The 12,943-nt window shown below is 48.2% G+C and overlaps 1 protein-coding gene across 2 annotated transcripts in view; it reads right to left on the reverse strand.

The window, feature by feature from the left end:
• The window catches only part of PDE4B (phosphodiesterase 4B), a 398,316-nt gene that overhangs the window by 289,721 nt on the left and 95,652 nt on the right, over positions 1–12,943 (reverse strand). Inside the window, exon 1 of one of the 2 annotated variants that reach the window (XM_034778445.1) lies at positions 7–521. The exons of the other annotated variant lie outside the window; for it this stretch is intronic. Within the exon in view, the coding sequence (XP_034634336.1) occupies positions 7–242 (236 nt within the window). The 5' untranslated portion in view covers positions 243–521. Of the gene's footprint in view, positions 1–6; positions 522–12,943 lie in introns of those variants that run through there. 2 annotated transcript variants of the gene reach the window in all.

Genomic DNA, 12,943 nt, shown 5'->3' on the forward strand with positions numbered 1-12,943 from the left:
TCTTACCATGTATGCGCCACTGTGAAGCGACGGCGTTGACGGATGCTTTTATTCACCAGCAACTTTCTGAAAAAGCATGGAGAGTTCCTTGGAGAGCTGCGAGGTGAAATTTTTGGAGACGTGGGTCTGTTCCCTGGCAGTTTGGGAAGCTCAAGTTCTAAATGCATTTGTTCTTTGAAAGTCTTTATGTAAATATCTGACTCTGGAGCAGCAAGTTCCCTAGAAGAATCTTTTGCTGTCATAGCTTGAATGTTGTGTTAGCTTTCACCATTCAGAAAAAATAACAAAAAACACATCACAGAGACATTGCTTCAGATTCAAATGCTGATAGATTGACAAAGCCTAGCCCAGTCATTCACAAGGCTGAGTCCCGAATGGAAAAGCTGCCTAAAACAACAGCAACCTAAATCGAAGAATGATAAGTCAGTGCTTTATCAGACAGAGCTTTATCAGCCCAGCTTTCTCTCTGAAAATGCGCCAAAGTGCTTTCTGTGTCAGTAGCCTCCTTGTGGATGTGGCTTGTCTGCAAGCTACACACTGACACTCACTGAATTCATTCAGCTGAACATACCAGCTCATGAAAAATTCATAAGAACTCCCTCCCGATCAAGCCTTTTAATAAAATACTTCATCAAGAAAAAAATACTGGCTTTGTCTGCATATACTAAGAAATAAAGCTATTTACAAACATTACACAACAGTGTAACCTGGTTTATTCAGGCCCAACATAAAAATATCTTCATTCAGAATTATTTGTGTAACCCACACTGCAGTAGCTCCACCCATGACATGCTTATTGGCTCAATATTGTTTTGACAGCTGGACTCTATTCAGCCCTTCCTTATACTGTGTATGTGTCAGATTTTCATGACATTTTAAAGAGGGTTTAACAGTTACAGTGGATCATGCAAATCTGCGTGCTCCCAAGCAGCCTCTATACACATCCTAAGGGTCCCTGATGATGACTTTTCTGAACCAACCCAAGGCTAGCATGAGTGCATGATTTGCAAGAGGGAAAGGTGGGCAAGGGAAAAAATGCAAGTGTCAACCTAGCAGGGGACAAAATGACAAAAGCTGCTAATTATTATCTGAAAGTTTGGTAAAATCTTCAAGAATGTGCATCCTACAGTTGGAGTAGCATACTGTGGTGCAGTTCTCATTGCTATTATAATAGCTGATTAGGAGCAAAACAAAAACCCTTATGGCAGTGTGAGCCCACATATCTGAAAGATAACTAAGAGCACTGGAATGGTCAGCAAAGGGTGACTGAAAGGAGATGGCTAATGCTGATGGTTGAGAAGTGTGTCAATTCCACTAGAGCAGGAGGAAATTAAAATAAAAGTTCAGATTTAAATTAAAAGTAAGAATGTTCTTTATGGATTTTTTTTTAAGATGAGCTAGTATTGTGAAATTTAATTATAGAATATAATCATAGAAATATAGGACTGGAAGGGACCTTGATAGGTCATCTAGTCCAGTCCCCTGCACTGAGACAGAACTAAGTATTATCTAGTCCAGTGGTTCTCAAACTTTAGCAAACCGATGACCCCCATAAATTTGGATTTAAAATTTTTTGCCGACTGTCCCAAGCTACCCACTCAGCCCAAGGCCACACCCCACCTCTTCCCCGCCTCCTTCTGCCCCCTCCCCCAAGCACACCCATCCCCACTCCCCTCCCACCCTCCCAGCGCTTCCTGCATGCCGCTGAACAGCTGTTCCGTAGCGTGCAGGAGGCACTGGGAGGAAGGGGGAGGAGTTGATTAGTGGGGCCAGACATGACTCTGACCCCCTGGAGTACCTTCGAGGGACCCACGGGGTCCACGGACCCCAGTTTGAAAAACCCTGATCTAGTCCATCCCTGAAAGGTGTTCGTCTAACCTGTTCTTAAAAACCTGCAATGACGGAAATTCCACAGCCTCCCTAGGTAATTTGTTCCAGTGCTTAACTACCCTTGCAGTTAGCAAGTTTTTTCCAATATCTAACCTAAATCTCCCTTGCTGCAATTTAAACCCTTGTCCTGTTCTCAGTGGGAAAGAACAATTTATTCTCCTCCTCTTTATAACAACCTTTTATGCACCTGAAGACTGTCCTGTCCCCGCCTCTTTAGTATTCTTTTCTCTGAACTAAACAAACACATTTTTTTCAATATTTCATTGTAGGTCATGTTTTCTAGACCTTTAATCGTTTTTGTTGCTCTCCTCTGGACTCTCTCCAATTTCTCCACATCTTTCCCAAGTGTGGTGCCCACAACTGGACACAATACTCCACCTGAGGCCTTATTAGTGCTGAATGGAGTGGAAGAATTATTTCTTGTAATCTCAGTTATTACTCTGGAAAGGTGGTAGGCAAAAAGTGGGTGGGATGGTAGTACTATAATTTCTGGGCATTTTGGTTTGTCTTTGCTTTAGGTGTAGATAGGGCCAACTTTTACATATAAAAGGCAACAGAACCCAGGCAAGACGTTTAGAGAGACGATTATCTTGTCTTCCTGTAAATTAGAGTTGTTGGTAGTTGGAATGGGATGCTAATGGCTGAGGAATAGCTAAGAACATCCTCCATATTTAAGCAGGAGAAGATGGCCCTTTAAATAGGAATAAAAAGTTATTTCCTAGATTGTGTGAAAAGTGAAGAAGGGAAAGATAGCCCGTATCAAGCCAGACCTACCTGGTATTCTGGCCTCTCAATAGGAGTTGAATAAAGCTGCTAACATATCAATTACACAACACACCATCCTAACCTCAGGGTCTTACATAGCTCTTTTCATCTATAGAACTCAAAGCATTTTACAAAAGTGGGTAAGTCTTATTTAGCTTCATTTTTCTGATGGGGAAATTGAAACAGAAGTTAAGTGACTTGCCCAAGGTCTCACAGCAAGTCAATGGCCAGGTTGGGAAAAGGACCCAGGTCTCCCAACCTTCAATCCATTATATTACTGCTACCTGTTTGCCTTCATTACCATTTCTTGGCAATATTATCAATAACATTGCTTGGTTAATGCTTATGTAATGTTCACTGTGATGCATACGGACTTAAGATCTTTTCTTCCAATATTAGCATGGTGGTTTAAGTTGGGGAAAGGTGTATAACGTGAAAAGTTATAAACTCAAAAGGGGGGGGGGAACCTCCAAAATCACTAAATCTCTCTTTTCAGTACAGTTCTCCTTCAGGCCTAAAAGCTGCTGGCAACGTCCACATAGTGGGAATGGGCCAGAAAGCAGAAATACAGTAGAGAGCTTACCTCAATTGCTGCTATTCTATATCCTTTTCCACCAGCACAAAGGTAGAAAAGACCTGTCTGCTCCCCTTCTAAAAGAGGGGATAATGAGATACTATGTTTCTAGACTCCACCCCAGTTGAATAAAGGGAAACATTTAATCCTTTCAGAACATCAGGTGTTAAATCGGCTGCTACATTACTCTTCACTTTGCCTGCATTGATAGATAAAAGACAAAAGAAAACCTAAGAATCATTCCAACAGATTAATAAAATTCATGCACATACTTAATCTGGAGTTCAAAGCAAAATTCAGTGATATTCTCTAACACATCATCATGAGGCAAAACAACCTATGGAGACAGTAACACTAAAACTCATTTATTTTAAAGAATATATGTGGCAGTCTGAAGAATTAATATTTCCAAACAAATGCAAAATCCTTTAATAAGAATATATAAAAGCAGGGAGAAAGAGTGGGGATTATACAGCGGCTCAGAACACACAGCAAGAAAACCATGCAGCACAGAACAGATAAATATAAGGAGGTTACTTACCTGTAACTGGAGGTTCTTCGAGATGTGTTGTCCTTATCTATATTCCATTGAGACTTTACTCATGAGTGCCATGCATCCGGAGCTGGACAATTTGGAAGTAGTAGCGTCCGTTGGTCTGTGCATGCCCTCTTGTTTCACCTCAAGGTTTTGTCTGAAGTGATGAAGGGTGGGGCAGACTGACTACTTCTCCAATCAAACAGATCCACAGCAGAGGGGAAGGAGGGCGGGAAGTGGAATACTGATAGGGACCACACATCTCGAAGAACCTCCAGTTACAGGTAAGTAACCTCCTCTTCTTCTTAGAGTGATGGTCCCTATTGTATTCCACTGAGGGTGATTAACAAGCAGTACCTTGGATGGGACGGTTGAATGGAGAACAGTCGTGCCGAATGAGGCTTCCGTCACAGAGTCCTGCACCAAAACGTAGCTGTCCTACATATGTCTGAAAGTGGCACATTGTGGAGGGTGGCCATAGTCGATTCCTGGGCTCTTGTGGAATGGGCTCTCATCCCAAGAAGTGGAGGCAGTCCTGACAACTGATAGCGGAGCATAAAGCACTCCAAATTCCTCTTGGAAATCCTTTTTGTGGAGATCGCCTGCCCTTTAATCCTCTCAGCTATAGCTTTAAAAAGTCTAACGGACTTCCTGATTGGTCTCATCCTCCGCAGGTAGAAGGCCAAGGTCCTGAGGATGTCAAGGTCCTGAAAGCGCTGTTCCTTTGATGAGTTGTGAAGCTTTGAAAAGAAAACAGGTAAGTGTATAGGCTGGTTGAGATGAAACCAGGATACAATCCTTAGTAGAAACTTGGGTGCAGGCACAGGGAGAGTTTGTCCTTATGGAATGTGGTGAAAGGGCCCCATCATGGCCCCAAGTTCACTTAGGCTTCTCGCTGAAGTAATAGCCATTAGGAAGGCAACATTCATGGAAAGGAGGGACATGAAGCCAGTGGCTCAAAGGGCGGTTTCATTAACACTGATAGAACAAAGTTGAGGTCCCATTGGGGGGTGATAGGTTGTATGGGTGAGGAAGTCCTGAGAAGATCTTTCCAAAACTGGTAGTCAACAGATGTGTAAATACTGAGTGTCCTTCCACGGGAAGGTGAAAGGCGCTGATAGTTGCTATGTGGACCTTGAGATAATTGAGCGCGAGTCCCAATGTCTTTAAGGACAAGAGGTAGTCCAAAAGAAGGGAAATGTCCACTTCCTCTGGGAAAAGCACTTTCTGATGGGCCCCAGAGGCAAAGCGTTTCCACTTGGCCTGATAGGAACACCTCATGAACTCTTTTCTGCTGCTGGAAAGGATGTCTTGTACTGCCCATGAACACTCCCATTCTAGAAAAAATGCCCATTCAAATACCAAGCTCAGTGGTGAAATGTTAGTGGATCGGATTGTCTGATCCTGCCGTTGTGTTCTATGAACAGTTCTGGGAAAGCGGTTTGGGGAAGTAGAGGATGGGCTGACATGCTGAGAAGATTAGAAAACCCAAACTGGCGCAGCCAGAATGGGGCGATCAGAATGACTGTGGCCCTCTCCCACCTGATCTTGTAGAGGACTCATGAGAGGAGTGGAAGAGAGGGGAAGGTGTAGTTGATCTGGTCTGACACACACATCCCTTGAGCAATATATGCTGCATTTGTTGTTGACACGGGAGGCAAAAACGGTCCCTGGTCTAAGGCCTGATCTACACTGAGTTTAGTTTGAATTTAGCAGAGTTAAATTGAATTAACCCTGCACCCGTCCACACAACGAAGCCATTTACTTCGACATAAAGGGCTCTTAAAATCAATTTCTGTACTCCTCCCCGATGAGGGGAGTAGCGCCGAAATCGACATTGCCATTTCGAATTAGGGTTAGTGTGGCCGCAATTCGACAGTATTGGCCTCCAGGAGCTATCCCACAGTGCACCATTGTGAGCGCTCTGGACAGCAATCTGAACTCTTAAGACGTGAGTGTCATGAACCCTTCCCAGCCATCCTACGTTGATGTTGGTGAAACGTCCCTTGTGATCCACCAGTGTTTTCAGCACCATTGAAAAGTACCCCTTGCCGTTTACGTACTGGCTGCCCTGGTGCTCCGGTGCCAAGATAGGGATATGGGTTCCATCTATCGCCCCACCACAGTTAGGGAATCCCATTGCAGCAAAGCCATCCACTATGACCTGCACATTTCCCAGAGTCACTACCTTTGGTAGCAGCAGCAGCTCAGTGATTGCTTTGGCTACTTGCATCACAGCAGCCCCCACAGTAGATTTGCCCACTCCAAATTGATTCCCGACTGACCGGTAGCTATCTAGCATTGCAAGCTGCCACAGGGCTATCGCCACTCGCTTCTCAACTGTGAGGGCTGCTCTCATCTTGGTATTCTGGTGCTTCAGGGCAGGGGAAAGCAAGTCACAAAGTTCCATGAAAGTGCCCTTACGCATGCGAAAGTTTCGCAGCCACTGGGAATCGTCCCACACCTGCAACACTACGCGGTCCCACCAGTGTGTGCTTGTTTCCCGGGCCCAAAATCAACGTTCCACAGCTAGAACCTGCCCCATTAACAGCATGATCTCCAAAGCATCGGGGCCCGTGGTTTGAGAGAGTTCTGTGTCCATGTCCTCGTCACCGCGCTGCAGTCGCAGCCTCCTCCTCGCCTGGTTTTCCAGGTTCTGGTTCAGCATAAACTGCACGATAATGCGCGAGGTGTTTACAATCTTCATTACTGCTGTCTTGAGCTGAGCAGGCTCCATGCTATGGTATGGCGTCTGCACAGTTCACCCAGGAAAAAAGGTGTGAAACGGTTCTCTGCCGTTGCTTTCACGGAAGGAGGGATGAGGCTGTACCCAGAACCACCAGTGACAATGTTTTTTACCCCATCAGGCATTGGGATCTCAACCCAGAATTCCAATGGGCGGGGGAAACTGCGGGAACTATGGGATAGCTATGGGATAACTACCCACAGTGCAATGCTCCAGAAGTCGATGCTAGCCTCAGTACATGGATGCACACTGCCGAATTAATGTGCTTAGTGTGGCCACATGCACTCGACTTTATACAATCAGTTGCCAAAAATCGAATTCTGTAAATTCGGATTAATCCCACGGTGTAGACATATCCTAAGCCCTGCATTGGGTGAAGATGTCATTTATTATGGAGTCATGAAGCCCCCATTCGTGACTCACCGGCAGCTAGGCTGCCGACAACAGGATCTTGTGGGCAATGCACCAGTCCCATAGACTGACCACTTCTGCACATAGAGCAGTCAACCTTGTTTGTTGATGTAATAAATGGTGGTGGTGTTGTCCGACATAAGAACATGATGGGAGCAAATGGAAGGTAGAAACACTTGATGTGCTCCGCGTACCGCCTGGAGTTCCAGAATGTTGATGTGCATCCTGGATTCCCGAAGGGTCCATGTCCTTTACATCTTGTGGGCACCCATGTGCTCTCCCCATCCTGTGAGGGATGCATTCGTGACAATCATCCTGTCCATGGAGGATGGGAGAAAGGGGATCCCTGTCAAGACCTGCCGCAGGAGGGAAGAGAGCATGGGGTGCGGGGGAGGAGAATTGTCAGCATAAGGTCCATGGCATGTTGTGTAGGTGAGTACACGCTCTGGAGCCACATCTGTAGACAGCAAAGGTGGGGCAAGCAAAGGCAGTGACCTCTGTGCAGGCTGCCATGTGACCAAGGAGAGATAAGGAAGTCCTGACTGGGACAGACGAACTGTTGACTATCCTGGTGATGAGTTCCTGCAGAGTCTGGAACCTATCCCTTAATAAGTAAGCTTGTGACCGAGTTGATGGAGGCCCCTATGAAGTCTAGGAACTGTGTGAGAATCAAAGGCCTTGTCTACACTACGAGAGTAGTTCGATTTTACTTAAATCGAATTTTTGGAATCGATATTGCAAAGTCGAACGTGTGTGTCCACACTAAGGACAGTAATTCGACTTTGTGAGTCCACACTAACGGGGAAAGCGTCGACAGTGGAAGCGGTGCACTGAGGGCAGCTATCCCACAGTTCCCGGAGTCCCCGCCGCCCATTGGAATTCTGGGTGGAGCCGCAAATGCCTTCTGGGTAAAAAAAAAAGGGGCCAGGGTGCTTTTGGGTAACTGTCGTCATCCGTCCATCACTCCCGCCCTCCCTCCCTCCCTGAAAGCGCCGGCGGGAAATCATTTCGGCACTTTTCCAGTCATTGACAGCGCGGACGCCACAGCACTGTGAGCATGGAGCCCGCTGCAACTATCGCTGCAGTTGTGGCCGCTCTCAACACCTCGCAGCTTATCATACAGGTTGCCCTGAGGCAGATGCAGAAAAGTCAGGCGAGGAGGCTACGTCAACGCGGTGATGGCCTGAAGTCTGAGAGTAGCACAGACCTCTCAGAAAGCAGGGGACCCAGCGCCGAGGACATCACGGTAGCAATGGGTCATGTTGATGCTGTGAAACGGCGATTCTGGGCACGGGAAACAAGCACTGAGTGGTGGGACCGCATAGTGCTGCAGGTCTGGGATGAATCACAGTGGCTGCGAAACTTCCGCATGCGGAAGGGAACTTTCCTTGAACTTTGTGAGTTGCTGTCCCCTGCCCTGAAGCGCAATGACACCCGGATGCGAGCAGCCCTGACTGTCCAGAAGCGAGTGGCCATAGCCCTCTGGAAGCTTGCAACGCCAGACAGCTACCGGTCAGTCGCGAACCAGTTTGGGGTGGGCAAATCTACCGTGGGGGTTGTTGTGATGCAAGTAGCCAAGGCAATCGTTGATGTACTGCTGCCAAAGGTAGTGACCCTGGGAAACTTGGAGGCGATCATAGATGGCTTCGCAGCGATGGGATTCCCAAACTGCGGTGGGGCCATAGATGGAACTCACATCCCTATCCTGGCACCGGAACACCAGGCCAGCCAGTACATTAACAGAAAGGGCTACTTTTCCATGGTGCTGCAAGCACTGGTGGACCACAGGGGACGTTTTACCAACATCTACGTGGGATGGCCGGGCAAGGTTCATGACGCTCGTGTTTTCAGGAACTCTGGTCTGTTTAGACGGCTGCAGCAAGGTATTTACTTCCCGGACCACAAAATAACTGTTGGGGATGTGGAGATGCCTATAGTCATCCTCGGGGACCCAGCCTACCCGCTAATGCCCTGGCTCATGAAGCCCTATACAGGTGCCCTGGACACTGAAAAAGAACTCTTCAACTACCGGCTGAGCAGGTGCAGAATGGTGGTGGAGTGTGCTTTTGGACGTCTCAAGGGGAGATGGAGAAGCTTGCTGACTCGCTGTGATCTCAGCGAAACCAATATCCCCATTGTTATAGCAGCTTGCTGTGTGCTCCACAATCTCTGTGAGAGCAAGGGGGAGACCTTTATGGCGGGGTGGGAGGTTGAGGAAAATAGCCTGGCTGCTGATTACTCACAGCCAGACAGCCGGGCGATTAGAAGAGACCAGCGGGAAGCGCTGTGCATCCGGGAGGCTTTGAAAGCAAAGTTCCTGAGTGAGCAGGGTAACCTGTGACTTTAAAGTTTGTGTACAGAGAAGCCGAACCTGCCCCCGTTTCTTTACCCAGTTCATGTTGACTATCCTATCCAGTTACATACCCCCTTCACCCCACTTCCAACACACGTTTCAAAATAAAAATAGTTCTTTCAACGGAGCCTGTCACCCCTCCTGATAGGGACTGTGTGTATGGGGGGTCTATGTGACTTTGTGGCGGGGGGGGACGGTTACAGATCCCCTGCTGTGTGGCTCTGTGATCCTGCCTAAGGACCGCCGCTTAAGATCTGTAACTGCCCTCCCCTGCCACAAAGTCACAGAGCAACCCACCCCCCACCACATAACATGAAAACAACCTCCCAGACTAACCAGGGTAAGTAGTCACTGCATCACTGCACTATGTATGTGCCCTGCTGCTGTGCCTGCCCCCGACTATGTACCCTGCCAAAGGTGACTGTCCTGTCCAATTACCAACCCCCTTTCCCCCCCTCCTCCAAAAGAACATGATCGAAACAGTAGTTAACAGAAACATATTTTTTATTATCAACTACACATGGAACTGGGAAGTGAAACTTGGACGGGGGCTTGTGTCAGGCGGGAAGGAAAGAACTTGTCAAACTTTGGGGAATGAGAGCCTTCTGCTGCTCGAGCTCTCTGCAGGGGTGGAGTGAGAGTTAGCAGGGACTCTGCCGCCTCTCCTTCTGTGCACTTTGGGTGAGGGGAGTATGGGACTTGGTGGCGGGGGAGGGCGGTTAGAGATGGACTGCAGCGGGGCTCTGTCCTCCTGCCTCCATTCCTGCAGAACATCCACAAGGCGCCGGAGCGTGTCCGTTTGCTCCCTCAGTAGTCCAAGCAGGGTTTGAGTCGCCTGCTGGTCTTCCTGACGCCACCTCTCCTCCCGATCCATGTTGGCTTGGTGCATTCGGGTCAAGTTCTCCCGCCACTGGGTCTGCTGTGCTGCCTGGGCTCTGGAGCAGGCTATAAGCTCTGAGAACATGTCCTCCCGTGTCCTCTTCTTCTTATGCCTAATCCTCCCTAGCCTCTGGGAGTGTGATGACAGGCTAGGTTGTGAGACAGTCGCAGATGGGGCTGTGGGAATGGGAAAAAGGGAGTGAATTCCTCAGAAAGATAAATGTAGTTGTGAACAAAGAACATAGTCTTTCTCTGTGAACAGGACCATGCACAGCACCTATCACATGCGCACTCAGCACAAGGTCGAATTCTCGGCCTTCGCATTCAGTGTCTGGGGTTTTGCGGACCACATTTGAGAACCGTGTCAGGACAACGGAATTGCTCTTGCACGCAGACATGGTAAGCCGTAGATTCGTGGCAGCTTAAAACTTTAATATTAGCAATGGCCTCATTTCACATTGAAATCAATGTCGGTCCCTGCTGCCAGCAATCCGGCAAGCAGGAAGTCTGCTCCTGTGCCACACCCTCGCGGCTGTCCCCGGGAACGATCCCTTTCGGCTGCTCCTCTCCCGCCTCCACCGCGTGGCTGCAAACCAGCGGTTACAGTTCTGTAAAGGAACGGTAAAGCAGTCCCAACACTAACATTCCCCTACCTCATTCAAAGCAGGTCATCATGAGCGACATCACCCTCATGAGGATCTCTGAGAGCGACAGACAGAGAATGCTCCGGGAAAGCCTCCAAAGACCAGGGCCGTATGCCGCCATGCTGTGCCAAGCAATGATTCCGGAGTACTTGCTAGTCTCGTGGCGCGGCAACGTGTCCTACTACGGAGGACCCAATAAGGCCGCTCTCCCCAAGAACCTAATGCAGCGGATTTCAAATTACCTGCAGGAGAGCTTCCTTGAGATGTCCCAGGAGGATTTCTGCTCCATCCCCGGACATATAGACCGCATCTTACTGTAGCTGCAGTAGCAGGGACTAAACAGTAGAGCGGCTTGGGCAGGACAATCATGCAAAACCGGACTTTGCTAGATTTTTTTTCAATAGTTGCACTGCCCATGACTGAACCGTAAAGTTAATCAAACTAATCATGAGAAACCCATTTTTTTAAATTGTTAATATTCATGTTCTGTTACAAATAAATGTTTAGATGTTTACAACACTTACTGGATGATCCTTCACCAGATTCTGTGTCCGGGGTAACGGCTGGGGAGGGTTGGTAGGGGATCTCTGTAAGGGTGATGAAGAGATCCTGGCTGTCGGGGAAATCAGCGTTGTGAGCGCTGTCGACTGCCTCGTCCTCCTCATCTCCTTCCTCATCTTCCCCGTCCGCGAACATCTCCGAGGATCCGGCCGTGGACACTATCCCATCCTCGGAGTCCACAGTCAGTGGTGGGGTAGTGGTGGCGGCCGCACCGAGGATGGAATGCAGTGCCTCGTAGAAACGGGATGTCTGGGGATGGGATCCGGAGCGTCCGTTTGCCTCTTTGGTCTTCTGGTAGCCTTGCCTCAGCTCCTTGATTTTCACGCGGCACTGCGTTACATCCCGGCTGTATCCTCTCTCTGCCATGTCTTTAGAGATCTTCTCATAGATCTTTGCATTCCGTCTTTTGGATCGCAGCTCGGAAAGCACGGACTCATCGCCCCACACAGCGATGAGATCCAAGACTTCCCGATCAGTCCATGCTGGGGCCCTCTTTCTATTCTGAGATTGCACTGCCATCAGTGCTGGAGAGCTCTGCATCGTTGCCAGTGCTGCTGAGCTCGCCACGATGTCCAGACAGGAAATGAGATTCAAACTGGCCAGACAGGAAAAGGAATTCAAATTCAAATTTTCCCGGGGCTTTTCCTGTGTGGCAGTTCAGAACATCCGAGCTCTTACTGCTGTCCAGAGCGTCAACAGAGTGGTGCACTGTGGGATAGCTCCTGGAGCTATTAGCGTCGATTTCCATCCACACCTAGCCTAATTCGACATGGCCATGTCGAATTTAGCGCTACTCCCCTCGTCGGGGAGGAGTACAGAAGTCGAATTAAAGAGACCTCTATGTCGAACTAAATACCTTCGCGGTGTGAACGGGTGCAGGGTTAATTCGATGTAACGGCGCTAACTTCGACATAAACGCCTAGTGTAGACCAGGCCAAAGTTGATTTTTCAACATTAAAGCTGACTTCCAGGGATGAAAGGAGTCTGAGCAACATGGAAGTCAAGATTCAAGCTTCGTCTCTGGATTGTGCTGCTAGAAGCCAGTCACCGAGATAGGGGAAGTGACAGAGGTGGGCTTCTATGACAGAGAAAACTTTGGAGAAGTCCCAAGGAGCAGTAGTGAGCCAAATGGTAGAACCCTGTACTGAACATGCTGATGGCCCACAGTGAACCCCAAGAATCTTCTGTGGGTTGGATGGATGTCTATGTAAAAATTGGCGTCCTGTATATTGAGAGCCATAAACCACGTCTTTTTCTAGAGACAGTATGATCTGCTAAGGTGGCCATACAAAACTTGGGCTTGTGGATAAAATGCTTGAGGCAATGGAGATCCAGGATTGGCCTCCACCCTCCCTTCTTCTTGGATACAGGAAGTAAGTCAAATAGAACCCTGTGCCCTGGTAGTTCAGAGGAACATGTTCTATAGCTCCCCTTTGCGGTAAAAAAGCTACTTCTAGGGCCAGGATATTATCATGAGAGTGGTCCCTGAAAAGGGATCGAGGCGGGGGACATGGATAGAGGTAGAGTGGGGAACTCTATTGTATAGCAATAGTGGATGACATACAGGACCCACTTGTCCATTGTT

Source organism: Trachemys scripta, chromosome 8 (assembly GCF_013100865.1).
Source record: "Trachemys scripta elegans isolate TJP31775 chromosome 8, CAS_Tse_1.0, whole genome shotgun sequence".
NCBI lineage: Eukaryota > Metazoa > Chordata > Testudines > Emydidae > Trachemys > Trachemys scripta.